Genomic DNA, 24,640 nt, shown 5'->3' with positions numbered 1-24,640 from the left:
GGTCTGGGAGGGTTCAGGTTCTCATCCCTGCTCAGGGTGGGAACAGAAACGTGCAAGAACACAAAGGAGGTAGGAGTCCAGCTTTCCCAACAGCTGGATTTAGGCAGCAAACCTGAAAAGTGACACAGAATCCGCATCCCACCTCCAGGCCTCAAGAAAAACAACACATTCCTTCTTCCACGCAGTGCCAAAGGACTGACTCAGCCTCCAAGGTCACCGTAAGCACTTCCTAATGGATGCTTTGCTGCCTTAAAACCTCGGTCTTCATTCCCGAGGCCTATAAAAACTAAGGAGGCGAAGCAAATGGTGAGTGCTATGGCTCCCCGGGGAGCCCGTGCAGTGAGCATTATCACCTCCTCATCAAAATGTAAAACCCAGCTCTCCTCCTCATTAGTCTCCCATTTTTAAAATAATGATTGTAAAACGGCCACAGCTGGCCTCAAAGCAGGATGGAGGGGGGAGGGCACAATGTGTTCTGCATTTCCTACTTGGAATAGATGCTCCTTGGGAGGTCAAAATGAGCAGGGAAAGGTGGGTGTCAGCCCTTTTTCCAGGGTGCTGGCTTGGGCCCTAGTCCCAGAATGCCTGGGAATTATGAGCTGAAAGATTTGCCACAGGGCAGTTAAATCTGGAGACGGCTCAGTGGGCTTGATGAGCCAAGCACGTTGGCCTCAGTGCCCATCTCCTCTGAGGGCTGTTGGCTTATACATGCTGCTGCTTCCTTTGGGATTTCACCCAAACTGCTGCCTCTTCCTGAAACCCCCCTGGACCACAGGCTCATGCTCACTGAGCAGCACAGATTCAGGCCCTGGTTTGTGAACTTGGGCCAAATACACATTCCCATGTGGAAGCAGGAGGGCAGATCAGCCCTGTGTGCCTTTCAGCCCCTCAGAGCCCACATGGACTGTGCTGTCTGTGCAGATCCACTTCCTGAGAAGGGACTCAGCTCTGATAATAAACAAAATGTATTTGTTTCTTGACGTCTAATGAATATTCAGTGAACCATGCTGTTTTCAAAGAGAAACAATTATAGCCCAGGAAGAGCTGAGCAGGAGAGGCAGCTTTTGAGCAAAACCCTTTCACATTTATTTTAAAATTCTGCAAATTCATGTTGTGACTGCCCTGCTACCAGCTGTTCCTTCAAAACTGGTCACTGGCTTGAGCCTTTTACAAGGATTTATTTTAATGACATGATTATCTGTATGAAAAGGGGTGATCCTTTCTCACATCTCAGTTTACTCACAAGTGCAGGTCACAGGTCCTTGTTTGAATTTCACAGAGCAGGCTGGAATGTGACACTGTGCAGCCAGGGTCAGCTGCAGGCTGATGAAAACAAGGAACTGTCAGATGCACTTGAAGAACTTACTGGCCATTTAAATCAGTACAACCACTTCTCTTGGTAAGCAAAGGGAAGGACATCCATAGATGTTTGGATTACAAAACTGCACCCCATGTTTTAAGCAGCCATCTCTTCCCTCGCATTCGCCAGGCCTGGAAACAAGGAAATCTTCTCCAGACAAGATCCAATCCTCCCCAGTACCAGAGGATTGTGTCTGGGGCTGCATTCCTTCAGCCCCAGACACAACAGATTCACTGGAGCATGTTAAACACCATTTTTCATTCCACAGTCCAGTGCCACATTCCAACACACAAGTGTGGTGTGGGTTCTTGCATCTCCTTTCCAAGCATTTTGCCAATATTTGGAAAGAATTAATTAATCTTCTGTTATTTCAGGTCTTTCTAGCCTTTGACAGTACTCCTGCCATTCTCCAGCAGCTACTGGGGCTGTGTTTTGTAGGTACTACCAGCTTTTTGCTCCTAAATTCAGCTGAGCTCATAGGAAGCAACTGCTCTGCACATGCATCTCAGGCTGGGCTGTGCCAGAGAACGTGATCACAGTCAGAGGACAGACCTGCAGCACTCTGAGGGTGGGACAAGCCTCAGGGCAAGTTAAAATACACAATCTCACAGTATGTGGATTTTGCAAGTTCACACACAGCTTCTACCCCTTTGAACCTGCACACACTATGACAGATAACTTGGCACCAAAGCAAAAATACATATGTATTTTATTATTTCATTAATAAATTTTAATATACATATATATCTTCCTGGTTCTACCATATCTCTCCACCTCACCACACTTCTTATTTCTTCAAGGAGAACATGTGCTGCTTCCATCCAGGGCAGCAGGGATCCCTCAGTGAGAAGCAGCAGCACGGGACAGGGTGGTCCGGCAGAGCGGAACTCCCCGCAGGGTCTGCGAGCTGGCAGAGGTTACCTGAAAGAAACAGCACAGGCCTTCAGGCACTGGGGAGGATCCATTCTAATTTTAGGCTCTTCTGGCAGCAGCTGCCCTAGAGAACAGCACTGTGCAAGGAAATGAGCACTGCAGGTAGGTCACCTTCACCATCACATAGTCCCCGGGCTGGGCTCTGCCTGGAGCCCCGGGCTCAGCAGCATCCTCCAGCTCGGCGTCGGGGAAGATCACCTTGATGTTGCCATCGTTCCTCCCACACAGCTCCAAGGCAGAGCGTTTGCTGGGCTGGAAAGAGGACAGGGAACATTACCTGCATGGCAATTGCTCTGATTCACTGCTGGGCTTTATTGCCTCAGGAATTAATTGAGCACTATTGATGGTATTAAACCCACATTAACCAAGCCCTGGAACACAGCACTGTGTCCAGAGCTGCTGAGTGACACTCACACACCAAAGCACAAATTCTGTGCTTGGCCAGAGATGCATCCCTAACTGATCCCATTCCCTGTGCTCAGCTCAGTGCTCTGGCAAAGTCAGGCTGTCTGCTTAAGTGTGAAGAAATGGTCTTGGGAGTCCTGGGATTACAAGGGGAAAGTGAGAAGGGAAGGCAGAAGTGGTGACTGCTGTGCACAGCCTCAGATCCAGCAAGAAAGGAGGAAGACAATTCCATTCCAGGCCCACTCACCCCTTCCACCAGCACCAGCTGGGCCTGTCCCACCAGTGCTGCGTTGGCCCTCGCAGCCTCCTCCCGGAAGGTGGCAATGAGCTGCTCCAGCCGCCGCTTCTTCACATCTGCGGGGACATCGTCCTGCAGCCGGTGATGTGCCCGTGTCTTCTGCACACACAGAGCCAGAGCAGCCCCTCAGCACCCAGCCTGAGCCCAGAGCCTTGTCTGACCCATTGCTCCTACAGCAACAGCTTCCCACATTCCAACAGCATTTCAGTTTGTATCACAAAGGAACTATTCCAGTGCCAGCCATGCCCTCATGCTCCTCACATCTTTCTCTTCCACCTTTTAGGCAGAAGGTCTGATGCAGGGCACTGAGTATCAGTGGCTGTGAAACAGTTTTGCAGCTCCTGTGTGGGATGTGCCTGTGCCTGTCCATCCATAGACAGGCAACAGATTCTACTACTTCTAATCTATATACTGAATGGCAATCCAAATCCCTTTGCTTCCTTAAGTTTCCCAACCTTTTGTCCTCTTCCCCAACAGTATCATACACTCTGGAGAGCATTCTAATGGAGACTTACCAACTACCCACTCTTCTCATGGAAACACCTTCTCAAAAAGTGTGAAAAATTCAAATTCACCACTTCCCTCCAGAGTTGACTGACAGACCCTCATAGCTGGGCTCCAGCCCAACTCCATTAGCACATTCCTCATCAGCAAATAATGGATTCTCAGCCTCTGCTGACACAGTTACTTCCCTGCAATGACCCTGCAGCATCTGCAGAGCCAGGTCACCAAGCAGTTACCAACCCTGACACTCCTACAGAGAAGGTGGAAGCCTCCCAGGCACAACAACAGCCCTTGCAGAACCACATACCCTACAAGGGCTACCTGGGACAAATGACATCTACCAGTATACCAAATCTTTGGGTATGATTTTCATCAGCTTTTTAAAAAATGTGTTAATATGAGAAAGAGTACTGAGGAGTTTAGGGGACACAGCCAGAGATAACAGCCTTCTCCACGAGGGCCTGCGCTCACCTGTCTCATGCTGTAGGCAAACAGGAAGCCAACGTTGTAGCGGACTTCCCGCAGCAAGGACACCGTCTGCAGGTGATCCTCCTCTGTCTCTCCACAGAACCCAGCAATGAAATCACTGCTCAGGCTCACTCCTGTAACAGAGACACAGCTGTACACTTCCCTCATGGAAGACAGGAATGCTGCACTCAGGAAAGGACAGTGAGATACAGTCATGCTGAATTCAGACCAAGCCAAAGGAACACGCACCTGGAATAGAGTCACGCACGTGGTGCACAAGCTCTAAATATGCTTCTCTTGTGTATCTGCAATGAACAGCACATGGATTTGCTAACTGGAAACCCACAACATCAGTGAGGAGAAACCAGCAGGCAAATCAAAGGGCAGGACACAGGGCTCCTCATGCGTGACCCACCCTCGCCGCATGGCCTCCAGGATTCGTGTGCTCCCACTCTGGGCTGGGAGGTGCAGCTGTTTGCAGATGTTGTGTCGCTCCTGGATGAGCTGCAGGACCTGCGGTAAGTGATCAGGACATGTCTCAGACAGCTTAACTGTACCTGGGTGCCAAAGGAAAGAAAGTCTTCCCTGGTTAAAAGCCAGCAAACTGCAAACCTGCCAGCTTTAGCCCCAACATCCAACTCCCAGGAGCTGCTGTTCCCAGTTTGGGAACCCACATTCTCTTTGTTTGGGAAGGCAGCACAGCCCATACCTCACATTTCAGAGCTGCCTTGCTGCCTCCAAGCAGAGGCCAATGTGTTTATTTTACACCTGCCTCATCAGGAAAATCCTTGGGGTGTGGAGAGGTGAAACGGATCCTCATTTCTGGATCAATCCTAGAGACCTGGTCCAGCAGGTGTGAGAAGCGCAAACCTCCCGCTTTGGCTTTGTAGACTGTGCTAAAGCCACGGCTGAGGCCCGGGGCAGCCACTGACTGAAACTGCACCTCAGACAGGTCTCGAAAGCTGTTGACATTCTGACCCAAGAGGGTCACTTCTTTCACTCCCTACAAAATAGAGAGGAAGAAATATAACCTGGGCAGGATGGCTGAGCTGCAAGGTCAGCCATGGTTTTACTGCAAGGAGTTTCCAACAGAAGCCCTCCCATCCCTGTCAGTGCATATTACAAGGGGAATCCAAAAGCCACTGGTGGAACCCCACCACAACCTCATCTCTGCAGATAAAGGCAGTGACACTGGTTACAAGTAGCACTGAAAACATTGTTACCAGGAACTACCCTTCCTCCCATGGCTTGGGACAGGCAGGAGGAGGCTCTGCCTCACCTGATCCGAGAGCATCCTCACTTCCTGCAGGATGGAGGCGATGGGGCGGCTCCTTTCCCGGCCTCGGGTGAAGGGCACGATGCAGTAACTGCACATGTTGTCACAGCCCCGCATGATGGACCTGCCCAGAGGTAAAGCATGGGTCACCTCCCTCCTGCAGAACCATCCACGCTGCATCCTGGCCAGGATGAGCCCAGAACTGCTGCCTGCAGCCAGCTCCACACACACACCATCCACATTGGATTCAGCTTGCCCTGAGCTAACACCTCCTGATTTTTTATGCACATTTTTAAGAAAGGTGGAAAGAGCTAATGAAGCACAGACAGCCACTGCAGCCTGGCAGTGATCAAAGATCCTTCTACATCCCACTCCTGCAGAGTGACACTGTCCTTCCATACACTATGGGCACACTGAGCAGATTTCATGTCTGACAATGCTACCACCAAAACTAAACAATCAGAAGTTATAATATGTTTCTCTCAGCAGAGAACGAGAAATAGCAGAACCTGGGGCAGGGGACCACAGAAGGAAGGGGATGAGAGAAGCATGGACTTCAGGAAGGGACAGTGGCACAGAAATCACTCAATGCAGCATCAGGCTGAAAGTCAGCATTCCCAAAGCAGAGGGAGAGAAGTCCACAACAGCCAGAGTTCAGGGAATGCTCTCCAGGGCTCAGTCACACAGCAAAGCAACAGCAAAAACACACACACACACACACACACACTCTGGGAGAGACAGTGCAGCCAGGCACTGCATCTCCTGGGCAGCTGTTGTCACTGACACATCTACTCTGCACAGATTTCCAAATCAGAGCCACGGAAACAAGCACTGGGAAAAGGTACTCACACAAATGCTGTTGTGCCACCTGCACTAGTCTGGACAGGCAGAATGTCAGCATAGGTCTCATCTAGGGACAGCAGGACGTTGGCAGCTTGCTGGCCAGACTCTGCCACTGCCAGCAGCCGGGGAAGATCACGGTAGGCATCAGGGCCTGCCACGACATCGACCAGCTTCTCCCTGTGCAGAATCTCCTCCTTAAGCCTCTCAGCCATGCATCCTGCCACCAAAGGAGAAGGCTCCTTGTGAGGCAGTGCCTGCTCTCCGTTACTCCCCTGCAGCCCCTTCCAGCTGCTTTCACCCCAGGCCAAGGTGTCTGCTGCCAGCGGGACTCAGGCCATGCAGCCCGGCCGTACCCAGGATCCCGACGCGGAGCGGAGCTCGAGCCTGGGGCCGCCGGGCCTTCAGCGCCTTGAGGTGCTGCAGACGGTTCCAGATGGCCTGCTCTGCCTTCTCCCTGGGGAGCCAGCACAACGGGCTACTGCAGCTGCTGCTCCTGCACTGAGCCCCAGCCTGAGCGCCCCAAGTGCTCTGTAAGGAGAATTCAGCTAAAGCAGGGAACCTAATGGCACCTGAGAGTGCGTTTGTGGTGTGCAGATTATGTCTTGTCTCTGTCTTATCTGCTATCACTTTGCTTGCCTCAGAGCATCTCCCCTGCAGAAATACTTTAGGGACTAGGCTCTTGGGGAGAAAAAGTGCCTTGGCCACACTACAAAGTACCCTGCAATAAGCATTTGGTGTCTTCTGTATTCAGAAAAAACAAGGAAAGTTCCCTTTGTATCAAGCTGCCCCTAAACATATTTCTTACACTTTTTAAGTACAGACACTGTACTAGAGAGTCGCTTCAAGAGAAGATAGACTATTTTAAAATAAAATCATTAATTGTGCAGGTCTCTCACTGCCCATGGCATATACACAGAGATTATACTACCAAAGAACTTCTCACTACCCAGAGAAGCAATTCACAGCACAATTAATGTTGTAAATCATAGCACCAGCCAGCCCTACCCTCAACTGAATAGCCAGTTTCACACCTGCACACTCCTTTCCTCATGCAACATCTTTATTGCCTTGGTTTTCAAATGGTAATTCCTTAAAAAGTGTCCCAAACCAGCGAGAAACATCTCCTTACCTCACGGAACAGGTGACAAGAAGAACCACATCTGCCTAAATCGAAAGCAACAAAAAGAGAAGAATCTATAAAAATCAAACAATAAGTTCTCATGCCCTGCCCAGGTAACCTGAAGAGGTAGACTATAAAACTCACTAAACTCAGGGAAAAAGACCTACCTGAGTACACAGTAGGTTTCAGCAAAAAGAGTTGCAAGAAAGAAACAGAAGACAAGCAGAGTCTTCACTAAATGGTAAAAGTAAACTCAAAGATGAGACAGGAGGATCCCGCTGTGTCCAATCCCTCTCCAACTGAGACAGAGCCCAGTAGTTTAAAGAAAAAAGACAACCCACAGCTTTCTACCACACTTGTTAAGCAGTTTCCTTCACTTCACAGAACTCAGACTGCAAAACTCGTAACATCCCACAGGGTTGCACTCCAGAGAAAAGCTGGGACTTGCAGGCACAGCCAGGGCATGAGGGCTGTGCTCCAGGAGAGCTGCCAAGGTGCTGCCTTACCTCACCCAGCTCCTTTGTCCTGGCATAGCCATTCTTCTGCAGGATGGCCCAGACGATCTCGGTGTCACTGACGTTCATCTGGCAGCCGTAGGTCTCCAGGTACACTGCAACAAAGGCCATGTGACACAGGAGCCTGCTCAGCTCCTATCCACAACCTGTCCTAGCCCCTGCTCTGAGGGAACAAGCCCTCAACCTCACCACTGGAGCCAGGCAAGCAGCACAAAAGCTGCCTGCACCTGCAGCCCACAAGGGATAAACCGAAGGGCAGGCTCTGGAAAACTGTGTGCTCTGCAACATGGCAGGGCTGGGCTGTGACTGCAGAGCAGCAGCAGCTGTGTCCTTACTGAGATACAACACTCAGGGCACTGAACACCATCCTCAACGGGGCACCACAGCCCCACAAGGGCTACCACAGCCCCACTGACAGCCAGCACACAATGCGGGCAGGTGCTAGAGCAAGCTGCTCTCTGCTCAACTCCGTGGTGGAAAAACACGACTTTGTAGCCAAGAACTAAACTCCTTCTAGCGTCAAAACCCCCTCAGGGCTCCAAAAGCAACCAAACAACCCATTTCCCCACTCTGCTCTGACTGGGAAGCACCATTGTCTGCACCTGCCTTACGGCTGCGCGCAGCAAGGCCAGAGCAGGGGGGTTCGGCTGACTCCAACAGCTCCGACCCCGAAGACCCACAGACCTTTCGGGGCCCCGGGGGTAGAGCCCGGCTCAGGCGGCAGCTCTGGCGACGGCCCCGGCTGTCCCGCGGCAGCTGCCTTCAGGAAGTGCCGCAGGTCGGGCCCCGCGGGCAGCGCGAAGCCGCGCCACGCCGGCCACGGTCCCGGCCCGCAGCGCGCCCTGCGGGCGGCCCCAGTACGGGGAGCGGCCCCGGGCGGGCGGAGCAGCCCCGCCGCCCGCAGCGCTCGGGCCCCGGGCAGCATGGCCGCGGCCGGGGGGGGCGCTTTGGGGGACGGACCGACCGGCCAGGGACGGAGCGGCCCCGCCGTGCGCCGACAATGCGGCTCCGCCGCCGCCTCCGCCCCTCGGCGCCGCGTTCCGCCCCGCCGCCATTCCGGGCCCGCCCCGCTGCTGGGCGGCGCCGCCGTGGGAATCCCAAAATCACAGAATTAATTAGGTTGGAAAAGAACTCCGAGGTCATCGAGTTCAGCCTGTGACCCAGAAACACCATTTCAGCCAAAACAGGGCACTGAGCGCAATGTCCAGTCTTCCCTTAAACACCTCCAGAGACGGTGACTCTACCACCTCCCTGGGCTGCCCATTCCAAGGCCTGACAACCCTTAATGTGAAGGAATTTTTCCTAATATCCAAAGTAAAAGTCCCCTGGTGCAGCTTAAGACCACGTCCTCTCAACCTGTCCCTTTTTCCCTGGGAGCAGAGCCTGACCCCCACATGGCTGCTCCCTCCTGTCAGGGAGTTGTGAGGGTGAGAAGGTCCCCTCTGAGCCTCCCTTCTTCCAGGCTGAGTCCCCCCAGCTCCCTCAGCCTCTCTGATGCTGCAGCCCCTTCACCAGCTCCATTGCCCTTCTCTAGACATGCTCTGAACCTCCATGTGCATTTTGAAGTGAGAGACCCATAACTGGAAAAAGGACTTGAGGTGTGGGCCTCACAAACGCCAGGGGGACAATCCCTTCCCTGGTCTGGCTGCCCTACTGGTTACAGGCCATGCTGATAGAGGCCAAGATGTCCTTGACATTCCTGGCCACCTGGTGCTGATGTTCAGCTGCTGTTGACAGCAACCCCAGGGCCATTTCCACTGTGCTCTTTTACACCACTCTACCCCAAGGTGAAGTGAAGGCACAGGACAGCAGGACACAGGTGATCCATGGTGCCTCGCTACAGCCATGGAAACAGACCAACGAAGTGGTCCTGATCCAGCTCCAGCTCCTACCTGGCCCAGTGCAGCCCCAAGCACAGACAGTGACACCAAGAGCAGAGCCGAAGCACGAACACCTTTATTGCTGCTGAGAGGGAGGAGGAGAGCGGGTGGCCCAGGGCAGGGGACCCCCAGCTCATGGTAGCACCGGGTGAGGCCCCAGCAGGAGGATGGAGGGTCCGGGCCAAGGCAGCAGTGCAGGACAGTGGCAGGACTGGTGGTCTTCAGCTCAGGCAGGGAAGGGCAAAGTGGTGAATGGAGCAGATTTAGTGCTGAAGGGCTCTCATCACCCTGTCTTCATCCCCGGGGCTGGAAGCGAACGTCTGCTCCAAGCAGCAGGAAATTCTGGGAGAAAGAGAGAAAGCGCTGGGCTGCTACGGGCCCTGGCAGCTGCACTGCCCAGCGCCCACCACATCCCTGAAGGCAGAATGGATTGGGACCTGTGCTCTGGTTTGCTGCTGGGCCATTGGGATCTCAGTGAAGAGCACCCTCCCATTTGTCACTTTCCAGCACAGCTGAGGGAACTGGATTTGGAGGCTGTGCTGGTAAGCAGGGCTTTGTGGGCAGCAGGATGGGCCCCAGCTGGGGCCAGCTGCTCCCTCTCACTCACCTGGTGGAACCTCACAAGGATATTGGAGAGCTGAATCCTGTCCAGAAGTGGCAGAGGGAAGCCCTCATCTAAGCGGGCTGGAAAAGACAACACATGTGTCTGCACTGGCATGGGAATAGGAGTCAAGGGAGCACGGAGCACTCAGAGAAGGTGGCCACCTCCTTCCCCCAGCCCTTTCCTCTCCTCCACTGCTCCTGGGGCAGGCAGAGGAAACTCCTGCCAAGCTCCACAGAAGGGCTGCCTGTTGTGCCATGACAGCCCCCTTGGCCACTCCTGCCACCAGCCCCACTCTGGTCTGAGCTGCTGGCGAGGCAGGAGATGCAGGGATTCGGGGAGAGGGTCTGGAAAGCATTAGGATCTGCACAGGGCTCATATTTTCCATTGCGTTTGCTGCTGGGAGCCTGTCAGAGCAGCAAGAGGCTCCCTCTGCTTCACTGCCGCCTCCTGCACACACTTTGCCCTGCATCAGCCTTGGCAATGAGGATTTAATTAGTGAGCTGGGACCCCTTGGATGGAGCAACCTGAGTCGGGGGTGCTCCAGCAACACCATTCCCTCAGTAGGTTCTCACCATTAAGATGTGGGAGGAGAACATTGGAAGTCAGGATGTTCATTATGGACTGCAGAAATTGCACCTGGGGAGTGGGGAGAGAGGGAGGAAAAGCTTTAGTCTGCAGGACAGGAGACATGCGGGCACTGGAGGACAATTCTAAAAAGAGACAAGAAGCTGGGCTGTGCACAACACTTTGCAGAGACCAGCAGCTTTGTCTGTTCACACTGGCAGTGTAGGAAATGTTTGGGGTGAGAGCAGCAATGGATCAGGCTCTGCATCCTTTCCCAGCCTTGCAGGCTGAGGCAGGAGGTGGCTGCAGGGTCAGTGTGGGGTCCCATGTTGGGAGGCAGCGAGGAATGAGTCCCTGTCCTGGCCCCCAGCAGGCTGCCAGCTCCATGCTGGGGGCTCTGGTTGTGGTCAAGGATAGCTTACCTGGAAAGTGCCAACAGCTGAATCCTTCAGAGAGAGCCTGATCCTGCACAGAGACAGAAGTGGTGCTGTGGAGGATGTGCCAAGGGAGGGAGCAATCCCACCCATCCATGGCCATGCAGATCCCACTCCCTCCAGCTCCAGCTCATTCCTTCCCTCCACAGCAAGCCCACGTCCCAGGGACCTTCCCATCCCCTCTCTGTCCCTGGGCACCCAAAACAGAAGGACCCCCAGCCACCCCCTGCCCAGTCAGTGGCTGCTCCCCTCTGTACCTGCCCACATCCAGGCTCCCAACTATGCGGCCGGATCTCACGTTGATGACAGCGGACACGTTCCCTGTCTGGGGAGAGAGCACAGAGCTCTGGCAGTGCTCACCCCACCTCAGCCCAAAGCAGACAGCCAGGGGAACAGCCCTGACCAGCTGAAACACACCACTGCCCATCCAGGGGTGTGTCTGCATCCAGCATTAAACCTGGCATTTGTCAGCTCAGGAATTGTTCAGTTGGGGACACCCTCACTGTGCCTGGACAGCACCTGGGTGCGCCCCTGGCAGGATCTGGGCAACAGGACAGGGCACAGCTCAAACTCCCTTCTGCCCCATCACCACAGGCCGTGTCTGAACTCACCAGGCTGAGGAGGAAGAGAGGAGCCAGGCTGGAGTTGGGAAGGATGGCATAAGCCTGGATATCCACAATGGGCTGGAATGAGATTCCTCCTGGTCCAATAGTCAGGAATGGAGCAGTGGGAGCGGACAGCCTGAACTTCATTGGCATGTTTGGATACTTCTCCTCCAGCTGTGTGGGAGTAGGGAGAGGATGGGAATGATGGCACAAACCCCCAGTCCTCAGGGGAGAACACCTGGCACAGAGCAAAGCCTGTGTGTGCAGGAGCTCTGGGCAGGCAGGGCCAGACTGCTCACCTGGGGAATGAAGGCTGAGAAGATAGAGGTGTCCAAACTGAATCTCGCTTCCTTTGGGATCTGCAGGGAGATGATTGTCACACTGGGGCAATGTGGCACAGAGCAGCCCATGGCGAGCCCATTGCATCCCCAAATGCTGCCATGTGTGACAGCCCAGCCTCATCCCACAGCCCCCAGGCTCTCTCTCTGTGGCTTCTCCAGGATTGCTGGCTGCTCCTGGAGCTCCTCAGCAAATGGAACCTCTTTCCCTGCCCTGTCCCACTCATGCCACTCACCATGGCCTCTGTGATTTCAAAGACCAGTGCCCCAGCCTCGTGGTAGGCAATGCCGGCTGTGTTGAAGAAGTAGCTGGAGGCTCCAAAGTAAACCATGCGCTCGTGATCCGAGGGGAAGGCCAGCGGCAGAGGTGAGAAGGGGACGGAGGAGCGGTGGGCCAGGGAGTAGAATTCACCCTGGGAGGAGGGAGAGACGTGGAGAAGGGCTGCAAATAGCAGTGGGTCTCACCTGCTGACTCACGCTGGCAAACAGCATTTGCAGCAGGTTCCAAAACCTCGGCTCCCACCTGCCTTTGGCAATGGCATTGGCCAAATCAAGTGTTCCCAGGGCTGCTTCTCACCTTCAGGTCTGCATCCAGAGACTGGGCGGTAGCTCTTGGGGGTGCCACCAAGGAGTAATTGATCCCAGTCTTGTTATCTATCCTGACTGTGACTGCAAACCCATGGAAGAGAGATGAGTATGAATGACATGGTTGGCAGCAGATGGCCTGCAATGGCATCTGGGCAGTGCCGTGATTGGGCTTCCTGGTGCACCAGCTCACTACCCACTGCTCCTCTGCTTGCTTTTGCTAGGAAGCAAAAACCCCCACTTTTCCCCTGTCTTTTTCACAGCCATTTCCTGGACCTGAGAAGTGGCCATCACCCCCAGTTAAGGTAGCCTACGCCCCCACCAGCCCATGGGCACAGATACTGCAGGTATTCCCACAGCCAGACAGGACACACAGTGATTTCTCTCTGCTGAGAAGGTGCTCCCCAGCTCCCAGCTTGGGTGCCAGAACACCCCGAGATGGAGAGTGGACATAAAGTAAAACTTTCCTCACAGCTGGGAAAAACAGGAAGAGCAGCTCCTAAACCCACTTAAAGCCCCCCAGTACCTGGCATCGTCTGGACCTGCTTCTGGAGCTTGTTTTGTACAGACTTGGCCACATTATCACACACCTGTGGGACAGAAAGGCCACAGAGCTGAGCAGGGGCAGCTGGGTCACAGCTCCATGACAAAGCTTGCTTAAGTAAATGAGCACACAGTGATGATTGCCTCCATTCATCAGGCAGCACATTAAGTGTCCAAGACACAAGCAGGGTTTATACCTACAAGCATCTGCCTGCAGCAATTTCCCCTCAGCACAGTTCAGCTCTGGGGAGACCCTCGGAAGGGAAATCTCATGTGGCCCATACAGGAATGAACCGTGCTGAGTAGCCAGGGAATGGCTGAGGAAGAGCAACAGAGAGGATTATCCTACCCACAGGGGTGTGCTCTAGCTATATTTGGATCCCTATACTTGATCCTTTGAGCACATTACCTACAAGTGAGGACTAAAGACAACCAGGAATCCCAGGGCTCTGCCTTTCACTGCTCACATACCGTGGTCTCTAAATGATTGTGCAACAGGGACGTAGCAGTCTTCTTGAATGTGTTGTAAAGCCACCTACAGAGAAACACAGAGAGAAGCCCTGCCTAGCTCAGTTCCATACTGCAGAAGTATATGCCCAGGAAAGGGAGACGATATAGAACATCATTCTCAAGCAAGACCCGGGAACATCATTCCTACACTAAACTGGCATCTGGCTTTGCCCCAGGGTTTACATTTGAAAACAGACTCACTGGTAAACCCCACTCACCACCTTAAATGTCCAGCCACAACAGGAGAAATTCAGGCAGATTTAAGACCAGGCAACATCAGATTTGCCAACAACATACTCCTCACACGAGGGCCCCATTCTAATGGCAAAGCATCATTCCCATGGCATTCCCATATGGGCTAACACACAGCATTTCCAGAACTTCCAGTGAAGTCACATACGCAAGCTTGCCAGAAAAGCGCAACCCAACTTTGGAGGCGCGGGCACTGCAGTCCGAGGTGCTGATGGTGGGCCTCCCAGTGGTGTCACTGCCCAGCCTCAGGATGAATTTGATCGAGATATTTTCCACCTTCAGGTCAAAAGATCCGGGCCCACGGCTGCAGGGAGAAGGGGTAATAAGAAAGAGATATTTGTCAAAGCCAAGGCCTGGTGAAGAGACCTCAAATCTGCTTGAGGATGCATCAATCTGGATCAGTCTCCCCTTTGTATGGTGCATCCAGAGGAGATTTGGAAAGTGTTTAAATTCAAGGGGAAGCAAATTTCACTGGCACATAAACTAGGAGAGGTAACTTTTACACAGAGAGGAGTGAGAGCAATTAGGGGTGGTGAAAGAGAGACCTGAGGGTCGATGTATAACTCCCCTTTCATGTGCCTTGTTCCTGCCTCCCACCCTGTTTTATCCGGGGGATCAAAGTGACAGCTGCCCAAAACAGAAGGGAGAGGAGAAAAAACCTGTCGAATTCAAGAGTGGGAGACACAGAGTAGGTGCCTGAATAGGGAAAGGAAGAGCTGGCCACTCACATAAAGAGAAACTTCACCAAGCAGTCCCCATTCAGCTCAACAGAGGCATTGGAGATGGAGACCTGCAGGCCCACATTGGGCACTGGGGTAATCCGTGAGTGTGGCAAGCGGAAAGTGGGAATGTGCAGCCTAAAATATACAAATAAAATGAAAAATCATGTTACAGTGGTTCCACACTCCCAAGGACAAGGCAAAGGAGGGATGGAGGGAGGGAGACAATCAGGGAGGGAAGAAGGGTGAGCAGGATGGAGTCACTGCACTGGCAGCATTTCCAGCTGCAGTTCTGATGCTGCAAAGCTATGCCTGGCAGGGTCACACAGTGCAGAGTGGCACCTTTGGGAATGGGGCCCTTGCAGCCACCCAAGGCAGCTCCAAACACTGCGCTGCAGAAGAAGAGAGGCACCCGGGCAGCAGGGAGCTGGCATTTCCACAGGAACTGGGCTCCTGCTTCACATGCCTTGTCCCACAGGCAAGGCCATCTCCACTACCCAGGCTGTGATTGCACACAGTCCACCCATGCCCACACTGCTGTGACCCTCGTTCCATTTTTCGCCTTGGGCAAGGAGAAAAACAGGAACATGCACCAAGGACACAGGCCAACATCTCAGGGAGCTGTGGAGGGGACAGGATGGTCCTCACTGCTCAGGGGGCTCTCCACCATCCCCACTCCTCCTGCCCCTCGCCCTGGTCAGGAGGGCAGTGGGTGGCTCCAGGCCACTGGCGAGGCTCACAGGGCTTACCTGGAGAGCGAATAGTGCAACTCCCCCGATTTACCCGAGAAGTCTGGCAGCTTCAGCTGGGCCAGCTCCTTCTCCAGGATCGCGATCCCCTGCTCTTGGGCTACAGGGACACAGGGACAGCGTCACTCCACCACTCCATCATTCCAGCCACAGGAGCTGCAGCACACACTGGGCATGCAGCAGAAGGATCAAAGGAGAGATCCAGGTGATGCTGCCTCCCAGGCTGGTTTTAAAGCAAACCTCCGTGCACACAGCCCTGAGAGCACACAGGCAATGCTGCCTGGAGCCCTGCTTGCAGCCCCAGGGGAAGGTGGTGGCTGCAGAAAGGAGAGAGGTGTCCCAGCCTCACTCTCCAGGCAGTGCACTGGGGGAGAGCTGCATGAGGTCTGAGGCCCTGGGATGCTGTGTATTACTCACACAGTGTATTTCAATCCATAACTGTGCTCTGCTGGAGCCAGGGCCCTGCCTGCCTCGATAAAACCAGCACGGGGCCCATCCATCTCTGTCACAGCCCCTCCCTAAACTCCCCAGCTCCTCTCTCCTCTGCAGCTCCCTCTCCAGGGCTCATGGCTCAGCTGCCTGGATGTGCTGTGGGACCAGCACCCTCCTGCTGTGCCAGCCTCCCACACTGCCTGGCTGCAGCTCCCTGAGACCCCACAGGGCTGGGCCCCTCTGCAGGGGCTCCATCAAGCTCTGGTGTAGGGGGCAGGCAGGTGCAGCAGGGGAAGCCCTGGCCGATGGTGCATTTGGCACCCTTGGCCAAGGATTTCCCCACCCTGTCCCTGTGCTCCTCACATGGGCACCCATGGCCAAGGATCTCCCATCCTGCCCCAGGACCCTGCACTTCTCACAGGGTACCTGGCTCCACACCTCTGCCACCAGCACATCTGTCAGGAGAGAAATCAGAAGCAGAACCCACCATAGTCCAAGCCTGCCTGGGTGATCCTCACCACGAAGCCGGGGTTGGTGGCTGTGCTGAGTGCCAGGCACAAGGCCAGTGCCCCACAAGCCACAGCCACGCTCTGCATGCCCATCCTGGCTGCCCACATGCCACGTTGTGCAGGGCTCTCCCTGCCCACACCACCTTTATATCCCTGCCAAAACAGGAACCTTGGGCAAAGGTGGTGTTAGGAACCATGGGGGCCTCTCTGGGACTTCCTGCTTGGCTACCACCCTGCTCAGCTGTGCTGCTGGCACCGTGGGCACATGGCCCAGCACAGAGGCACACCTGGTGCCACTCTCTGAAGGCAGGGAAGGAGCAGTGGAAACTGGGAGGCAACAGCCCAGTTTCCAGCTCTCTGTCACTGCCAGCCTGGGAATTCCCCGGGCAGCTTGTACCAGTGCCAGAGGCAGGACTGCTGCTGCTCTCCAGCCTCACACTGGCAGGTGTATGTGGGCTGGGAACCAGATGGAAAACCCGTGGACACAGGAAGAAAAATGAGACCACCCTGCCTCAGTTTGGAGAGAACTTGGAAAGAGAAGTCATCAGCCCAAAATAAAGCCTCTCTTAGCCATATCCAGGAGAAGTTCATTGTCACCCATAGGATTGGTCAATGGTCAGGATCAGTGACAACTGAGGTTGTCCCTAGACCTACAGGAACTTCAGCACAGAGAGGTCATGGTAGGCATCAGGGCCTGCCAGGACATCAAGCAGCTTCTCCTGTGCAGAATCTCCCCCTTAAGCCACTGTACTTTTTCCAATCACTCTGTCTCAAGGCTGGAGTGAAGGCACAGGAGAGCAGGACACAGGTGTTCCGTGGTGCCTTGGAATGACCATGGAAACAGCCAAACCAGGTGGTCCCAATCCAGCTCCCACATGGCCCTGTGTGGCCCGAGGTGCAGACAGTGACACCAAGAGCACAGCCCCAGCACCGACGCCTTTATTGCTGCTCAGAGGAAGGAGGGGAGGAAATGGCCCAGGGCAGGGGACCCCCAGCTCATGGTAGCACCGGGTGAGGCCCCAGCAGGAGGATGGAGGGTCCGGGCCAAGGCAGCAGTGCAGGACAGTGGCAGGACTGGTGGTCTTCAGCTCAGGCAGGGAAGGGCAAAGTGGTGAATGGAGCAGATTTAGTGCTGAAGGGCTCTCATCACCCTGTCTTCATCCCCGGGGCTGGAAGCGAACGTCTGCTCCAAGCAGCAGGAAATTCTGGGAGAAAGAGAGAAAGCGCTGGGCTGCTACGGGCCCTGGCAGCTGCACTGCCCAGCGCCCACCACATCCCTGAATGCAGAATGGATTGGGATCTATGGCTCTGGCAACCCCTGTGCCAGTTTTTCCCCCGGCAGGCTCTGGAGGCATTTCACAGCCACACTTCACTACAGATTTTCAGCATCCCCATTGTGACCCTGCTTTGGGGTTTCCCAAAGGCACCCCACAACAGGGGCTCTCTCTGCTCCTCTGGACCTGGTACAGCTGCTAACAGCTGAGGAGGCAGGGGACTGCATCCTAGCAGGCATCACAGCATCCATCCAGGCACTGCCAGTCAGGGAGAGCAGGGATTTGGGGCTGACACTGCTATAAAAAGCAGCATTGGAAACTCAGACCCCAGGCTTAAGAACTGGAGAATGATGTGGTGCCATCCCAGACACCCAAAATGCAGCCAAGAAAAGCAGAGAACTGGTTTTTGCTGAGAGCTCCCATCGATCACATCATGGCACAGCTGAGGGAACCGGATTTGGAGGCTGTGCTGGTAAGCAGGGCTTTGTGGGCAGCAGGATGGGCCCCAGCTGGGGCCAGCTGCTCCCTCTCACTCACCTGGTGGAACCTCACAAGGATATTGGAGAGCTGAATCCTATCCGGCAGTGGCAGACGGAAACCCTCATCTAAGCGGGCTGGAAAAGACAACACATGTGTCTGCACTGGCATGGGAATGGGAGTCAAGGGAGCACGGAGCACTCAGAGAAGGTGGCCACCTCCTTCCCCCAGCCCTTTCCTCTCCTCCACTGCTCCTGGGGCAGGCAGAGGAAACTCCTGCCAAGCTCCACAGAAGGGCTGCCTGTTGTGCCATGACAGCCCCCTTGGCCACTCCTGCCACCAGCCCCACTCTGGTCTGAGCTGCTGGCGAGGCAGGAGATGCAGGGATTCGGGGAGAGGGTCTGGAAAGCATTAGGATCTGCACAGGGCTCATATTTTCCATTGCGTTTGCTGCTGGGAGCCTGTCAGAGCAGCAAGAGGCTCCCTCTGCTTCACTGCCGCCTCCTGCACACACTTTGCCCTGCATCAGCCTTGGCAATGAGGATTTAATTAGTGAGCTAGGACCCCTTGGATGGAGCAACCTGAGTCGGGGGTGCTCCAGCAACACCATTCCCTCAGTAGGTTCTCACCATTAAGATGTGGGAGGAGAACATTGGAAGTCAGGATGTTCATTATGGACTGCAGAAATTGCACCTGGGGAGTGGGGAGAGAGGGAGGAAAAGCTTTAGTCTGCAGGACAGGAGACATGCGGGCACTGGAGGACAATTCTAAAAAGAGACAAGAAGCTGGGCTGTGCACAACACTTTGCAGAGACCAGCAGCTTTGTCTGTTCACACTGGCAGTGTAGGAAATGTTTGGGGTGAGAGCAGCAATGGATCAGGCTCTGCATCCTTTCCCAGCCTTGCAGGCTGAGGCAGGAGGTGGCTGCAGGGTCAGTGTGGGGTCCCATGTTGGGAGGCAGCGAGGAATGAGTCCCTGTCCTGGCCCCCAGCAGGCTGCCAGCTCCATGCTGGGGGCTCTGGTTGTGGTCAAGGATAGCTTACCTGGAAAGTGCCAACAGCTGAATCCTTCAGAGAGAGCCTGATCCTGCACAGAGACAGAAGTGGTGCTGTGGAGGATGTGCCAAGGGAGGGAGCAATCCCACCCATCCATGGCCATGCAGATCCCACTCCCTCCAGCTCCAGCTCATTCCTTCCCTCCACAGCAAGCCCACGTCCCAGGGACCTTCCCATCCCCTCTCTGTCCCTGGGCACCCAAAACAGAAGGACCCCCAGCCACCCCCTGCCCAGTCAGTGGCTGCTCCCCTCTGTACCTGCCCACATCCAGGCTCCCAACTATGCGGCCGGATCTCACGTTGATGACAGCGGACACGTTCCCTGTCTGGGGAGAGAGCACAGAGCTCTGGCAGTGCTCACCCCACCTCAGCCCAAAGCAGACAGCCAGGGGAACAGCCCTGACCAGCTGAAACACACCACTGCCCATCCAGGGGTGTGTCTGCATCCAGCATTAAACCTGGCATTTGTCAGCTCAGGAATTGTTCAGTTGGGGACACCCTCACTGTGCCTGGACAGCACCTGGGTGCGCCCCTGGCAGGATCTGGGCAACAGGACAGGGCACAGCTCAAACTCCCTTCTGCCCCATCACCACAGGCTGTGTCTGAACTCACCAGGCTGAGGAGGAAGAGAGGAGCCAGTTTGGAGTTGGGAAGGATGGCATAAGCCTGGATATCCACAATGGGCTGGAATGAGATTCCTCCTGGTCCAATAGTCAGGAATGGAGCAGTGGGAGCGGACAGCCTGAACTTCATTGGCATGTTTGGATACTTCTCCTCAGCTGTGTGGGAGTAGGGAGAGGATGGGAATGATGGCACAAACCCCCAGTCCTCAGGGGAGAACACCTGGCACAGAGCAAAGCCTGTGTGTGCAGGAGCTCTGGGCAGGCAGGGCCAGACTGCTCACCTGGGGAATGAAGGCTGAGAAGATAGAGGTGTCCAAAGTGAATCTCGCTTCCTTTGGGATCTGCAGGGAGATGATTGTCACACTGGGGCAATGTGGCACAGAGCAGCCCATGGCGAGCCCATTGCATCCCCAAATGCTGCCATGTGTGACAGCCCAGCCTCATCCCACAGCCCCCAGGTCTCTCTCTGTGGCTTCTCCAGGATTGCTGGCTGCTCCTGGAGCTCCTCAGCAAATGGAACCTCTTTCCCTGCCCTGTCCCACTCATGCCACTCACCATGGCCTCTGTGATTTCAAAGACCAGTTCCCCAGCCTCGTGGTAGGCAATGCCGGCTGTGTTGAAGAAGTAGCTGGAGGCTCCAAAGTAAACCATGCGCTCGTGATCCGAGGGGAAGGCCAGCGGCAGAGGTGAGAAGGGGACGGGGGAGCGGTGGGCCAGGGAGTAGAATTCACCCTGGGAGGAGGGAGAGACGTGGAGAAGGGCTGCAAATAGCAGTGGGTCTCACCTGCTGACTCACGCTGGCAAACAGCATTTGCAGCAGGTTCCAAAACCTCGGCTCCCACCTGCCTTTGGCAATGGCATTGGCCAAATCAAGTGTTCCCAGGGCTGCTTCTCACCTTCAGGTCCAGGTCCAAGGACTTGGGTGTAGCTCTTGGGGGTGCCACCAAGGAATAATCAATACCAAACTTGTTATCTATCTTGGCTGTGACTGCAAACATAAGGGAGATAAGTAAGGAGATGGTCAGGAAAGCTGGCAGCAGATGGCCTTCACTGGCATCTGGACAGTGCCATGATTGGGCTTCCTGGTGCATCAACTCACTACCAACTGCTCCTCTGCTTGCTTTTGCTAGGAAGCAAAAACCCCCACTTTTCTCCTGACTTTTTCACAGCCATCTCCTGGATCTGAGAAGTGGCCAGTGTCCCCCAGCTAAAGTAGCCAAAGCCCCTGACATTCCGTGGGCACAGATTCTGAAGGAATTCCCACAGCCTGACAGGACACACAGTGATTTCTCTCTGCTGAGAAAGTGCTCCCCAGCTCCCAGCTTGGGTGCCAGAACACCAGGACATGGGGAGGGGACACAAAGTAAAACTTTCCTCACGGCTGGGAAAAGCCAGGAAGAGCAGCTCCTAAACCCACTTAAAGCCCCCCAGTACCTGGCAGCGTCCGCATGTACGTCTGTAGCTCATTGTGCACAGACTTGGCCACATTATCACACACCTGTGGGACAGAAAGGCCACAGAGCTGAGCAGGGGCAGCTGGGTCACAGCTCCATGACAAAGCTTGCTTAAGTAAATGAGCACACAGTGATGATTGCCTCCATTCATCAGGCAGCACATTAAGTGTCCAAGACACAAGCAGGGTTTATACCTACAAGCATCTGCCTGCAGCAATTTCCCCTCAGCACAGTTCAGCTCTGGGGAGACCCTTGGAAGGGAAATCTCATGTGGCCCATGCAGGATTGAACCGTGCTGAGCAGCCCCCCGGGGTAGGGGGCAAGGGCGTGGCCAAGAAAGAGCAACATTAAGGATTAACCCACCTACAGGGGTGTGCTCTTGCTCTCCTTACATCCCCACTTCTGAGCCTTCTGGACGTTACCAACAAGTGGGAGCTTAAACACAACCAGTAAACACAGGACCCTGCCCTCCACTGCTCACATACCTTGCTCTCTAAATTCTTTCGCAACTTCCTCTCAATAACGCGGTGGAAGAGGTTGTAAAGCCACCTGCAGAGAAACACAGAGAGAAGCCCTGCCTAGCTCAGTTCCATACTGCAGAAGTATGTGCCCAGGAAAGGGAGATGATAGAGAACATCATTCTCAAGCAATTCTTCAAACATCATTCTCACCTGGGAACATCATTCCCACACCAATTTGGCATGTGGCTTTGCCCCAGGGCAAAGCCCTGTTTGAAAACAGAAACAGACTCACTGGTAAACCCCACCCAGCCCCTTAAATGTGCAGCAACAGCAGGAGAAATTTAGGCCAGATTTAAGAGCAGGCAACATCAGATTTGCCAACAAGCTACACCTCTAAACAAGGTCACATTCCAGTGACAGGCGGGCTAATACACAGCATTTCCAGACCTTCCAGTGAAGTCACATACCCAAGCCTGCCAGAAAAGCGCACCCGGACATTGGAAATGTGGGCACTGCAGTCTGAGGTGCTGATGGTGGGCCTCCCAGTGGTGTCACTGCCCAGCCTCAGGATGATTTTCATGTTGACATTTTCTACCTTCAGGTTGAAAGATCCATGTCCCTTGCTGCAGGGAGAAAGGGGAATAAGAAAGAGATATTTGTCAATTCCAAGGCCTGGTGAAGAGACATCACATTTGGTTCAGGATGCGTCAGTCCGGATCAGTCTCTCCCTTGTATGGTGCATCCACAGGAGATTGGGAAAGTGTTTAGATTCAGGGGAAGCAAATTTCACTGGCACATAAACTAGGAGAGGTAACTTTTACACAGAGAGGAGTGGGAGCAAGTAGGGGTGATGAAAGAGAGACCTGAGGGTCGATGTATACCTCCCCTTTCATGTGCCTTGTTCCTGCCTCCCACCCTGTTTTATCCATCATATCTGGGAGAGCAAAGTGACAGCTGCCCAAAACAGAAGGGAGAGGGAGAGGGAGAGGGGAAAAAACCTGTCCAATTCAAGAGTAGGAGACACAGAGTGGGGTGCCTGAATAGGGAAAGGAAGAGCTGGCCACTCACATAAAGAGAAACTTCACCCGCCAGTCTCCATTCAGTTCGGCAAAGGCGTTGGAGATGGAGACCTGCAGGCCCACATTGGGGACTGGGGTAATCCGTGAGTGTGGCAAGCGGAAAGTGGGAATGCGCAGCCTAAAATATACAAATAAAATGAAAAATCATGTTACAGTGGTTCCACACTCCCAAGGACAAGGCAAAGGAGGGATGGAGGGAGGGAGACAATCAGGGAGGGAAGAAGGGTGAGCAGGATGGAGTCACTGCACTGGCAGCATTTCCAGCTGCAGTTCTGATGCTGCAAAGCTATGCCTGGCAGGGTCACACAGTGCAGAGTGGCACCTTTGGGAATGGGGCCCTTGCAGCCACCCAAGGCAGCTCCAAACACTGCGCTGCAGAAGAAGAGAGGCACCCGGGCAGCAGGGAGCTGGCATTTCCACAGGAACTGGGCTCCTGCTTCACATGCCGTGTCCCACAGGCAAGGCCATCTCCACTACCCAGGCTGTGATTGCACACAGTCCACCCATGCCCACACTGCTGTGACCCTCGTTCCATTTTTCGCCTTGGGCAAGGAGAAAAACAGGAACATGCACCAAGGACACAGCCAACATCTCAGGGAGCTGTGGAGGGGACAGGATGCTCCTCAGTGCTCAGTGGGGCTCTCCACCATCCCCACTCCTCCTGCCCCTCGCCCTGGTCAGGAGGGCAGTGGGTGGCTCCAGGCCACTGGCGAGGCTCACAGGGCTTACCTGGAGAATGAATAGCGCACCTTCCCCGATTTACCCGAGAAGTCTGGCAGCTTCAGCTGGGCCAGCTCCTTCTCCAGGATCGCGATCCCCTGCTCTTGGGCTACAGGGACACAGGGACAGCGTCACTCCACCACTCCACCACTCCATCATTCCAGCCACAGGAGCTGCAGCACACACTGGGCATGCAGCAGAAGGATCAAAGGAGAGATCCAGGTGATGCTGCCTCCCAGGCTGGTTTTAAAGCAAACCTCCGTGCACACAGCCCTGAGAGCACACAGGCAATGCTGCCTGGAGCCCTGCTTGCAGCCCCAGGGGAAGGTGGTGGCTGCAGAAAGGAGAGAGGTGTCCCAGCCTCACTCTCCAGGCAGTGCACTGGGGGAGAGCTGCATGAGGTCTGAGGCCCTGGGATGCTGTGTGTTTCTCACACAGTGTATTTCAATCCATAACTGTGCTCTGCTGGAGCCAGGGCCCTGCCTGCCTCGATAAAACCAGCACGGGGCCCATCCATCTCTGTCACAGCCCCTCCCTAAACTCCCCAGCTCCTCTCTCCTCTGCAGCTCCCTCCTCCAGGGCTCATGGCTCAGCTGCCTGGATGTGCTGTGGGACCAGCACCCTCCTGCTGTGCCAGCCTCCCACACTGCCTGGCTGCAGCTCCCTGAGACCCCACAGGGCTGGGCCCCTCTGCAGGGGCTCCATCAAGCTGTGGTGTAGGGGGCAGGCAGGTGCAGCAGGGGAAGCCCTGGCCAATGGTGCATTTGGCACCCTTGGCCAAGGATTTCCCCACCCTGTCCCTGTGCTCCTCACATGGGCACCCATGGCCAAGGATCTCCCATCCTGCCCCAGGACCCTGCACTTCTCACAGGGTACCTGGCTCCACACCTCTGCCACCAGCACATCTGTCAGGAGAGAAATCAGAAGCAGAACCCACCGTAGTCCAAGCCTGCCTGGGTGATCCTCACCACGAAGCCGGGGTTGGTGGCTGTGCTGAGTGCCAGGCACAAGGCCAGTGCCCCACAAGCCACAGCCACGCTCTGCATTCCCAT

General features: G+C 54.7%; 3 protein-coding genes across 3 annotated transcripts; all 3 read right to left on the bottom strand.

Moving 5' to 3' along the window:
- Positions 1–2,039: 2,039 nt before the first annotated feature.
- CDK5RAP1 (CDK5 regulatory subunit associated protein 1) lies at positions 2,040–8,688 on the bottom strand. The gene is made up of 13 exons (XM_036395905.1): positions 8,407–8,688; positions 7,714–7,817; positions 7,217–7,251; positions 6,441–6,541; positions 6,094–6,304; positions 5,248–5,368; positions 4,741–4,971; positions 4,384–4,481; positions 4,218–4,273; positions 3,972–4,102; positions 2,946–3,095; positions 2,405–2,545; positions 2,040–2,281 (listed from the first exon to the last, which is right to left on the bottom strand). The coding sequence occupies exons 1-13, from the start codon at positions 8,645–8,647 to the stop codon at positions 2,201–2,203; spliced, it is 1,701 nt and encodes a 566-aa protein (XP_036251798.1). The 5' UTR covers positions 8,648–8,688; the 3' UTR covers positions 2,040–2,200.
- A 1,026-nt stretch (positions 8,689–9,714) lies between these two features.
- LOC118694696 (bactericidal permeability-increasing protein-like) lies at positions 9,715–16,539 on the bottom strand. The gene is made up of 15 exons (XM_036395879.2): positions 16,425–16,539; positions 15,506–15,605; positions 14,766–14,894; positions 14,186–14,341; positions 13,747–13,810; positions 13,259–13,322; positions 12,725–12,816; positions 12,384–12,560; positions 12,109–12,168; positions 11,816–11,983; positions 11,462–11,529; positions 11,193–11,235; positions 10,779–10,842; positions 10,210–10,286; positions 9,715–9,944 (listed from the first exon to the last, which is right to left on the bottom strand). The coding sequence occupies exons 1-15, from the start codon at positions 16,537–16,539 to the stop codon at positions 9,897–9,899; spliced, it is 1,425 nt and encodes a 474-aa protein (XP_036251772.1). The 3' UTR covers positions 9,715–9,896.
- Positions 16,540–17,489: 950 nt separating this feature from the next.
- On the bottom strand, positions 17,490–24,640 carry LOC118694721 (bactericidal permeability-increasing protein-like). The gene is made up of 15 exons (XM_036395906.1): positions 24,526–24,640; positions 23,598–23,697; positions 22,858–22,986; positions 22,257–22,412; positions 21,814–21,877; positions 21,309–21,372; positions 20,771–20,862; positions 20,430–20,606; positions 20,149–20,215; positions 19,864–20,030; positions 19,510–19,577; positions 19,241–19,283; positions 18,827–18,890; positions 18,258–18,334; positions 17,490–17,651 (listed from the first exon to the last, which is right to left on the bottom strand). The coding sequence occupies exons 1-15, from the start codon at positions 24,638–24,640 to the stop codon at positions 17,604–17,606; spliced, it is 1,431 nt and encodes a 476-aa protein (XP_036251799.1). The 3' UTR covers positions 17,490–17,603.

Source organism: Molothrus ater, chromosome 17 (genome assembly GCF_012460135.2).
Source record: "Molothrus ater isolate BHLD 08-10-18 breed brown headed cowbird chromosome 17, BPBGC_Mater_1.1, whole genome shotgun sequence".
Classification (NCBI taxonomy): domain Eukaryota; kingdom Metazoa; phylum Chordata; class Aves; order Passeriformes; family Icteridae; genus Molothrus; species Molothrus ater.
This window is presented reverse-complemented; position numbering and strand designations above follow the sequence as displayed.

Coding starts and splice junctions, on each gene's coding strand:
- LOC118694721 (XM_036395906.1), bottom strand. CDS start 24,640: ATGGGAATGCAGAGCGTGGCTGTGGCTTGTGGGGCACTGGCCTTGTGC. Junction 20,607..20,770: donor CCTTGGACCTGGACCTGAAG/GTGAGAAGCAGC, acceptor CCCTCCTCCCAG/GGTGAATTCTACTCCCTGGC. Junction 20,216..20,429: donor TTGAAATCACAGAGGCCATG/GTGAGTGGCATG, acceptor ATCTCCCTGCAG/ATCCCAAAGGAAGCGAGATT.
- LOC118694696 (XM_036395879.2), bottom strand. CDS start 16,539: ATGGGCATGCAGAGCGTGGCTGTGGCTTGTGGGGCACTGGCCTTGTGC. Junction 14,895..15,505: donor TTGCACTATTCGCTCTCCAG/GTAAGCCCTGTG, acceptor TGTATATTTTAG/GCTGCACATTCCCACTTTCC. Junction 13,323..13,746: donor ACAATCATTTAGAGACCACG/GTATGTGAGCAG, acceptor TCTGTCCCACAG/GTGTGTGATAATGTGGCCAA.
- CDK5RAP1 (XM_036395905.1), bottom strand. CDS start 8,647: ATGCTGCCCGGGGCCCGAGCGCTGCGGGCGGCGGGGCTGCTCCGCCCG. Junction 5,369..6,093: donor GGTGGCACAACAGCATTTGT/GTGAGTACCTTT, acceptor ACCTCTGGGCAG/GTCCATCATGCGGGGCTGTG. Junction 4,482..4,740: donor CCAAGGATTTTCCTGATGAG/GCAGGTGTAAAA, acceptor CACTTACCGCAG/GTCCTGCAGCTCATCCAGGA.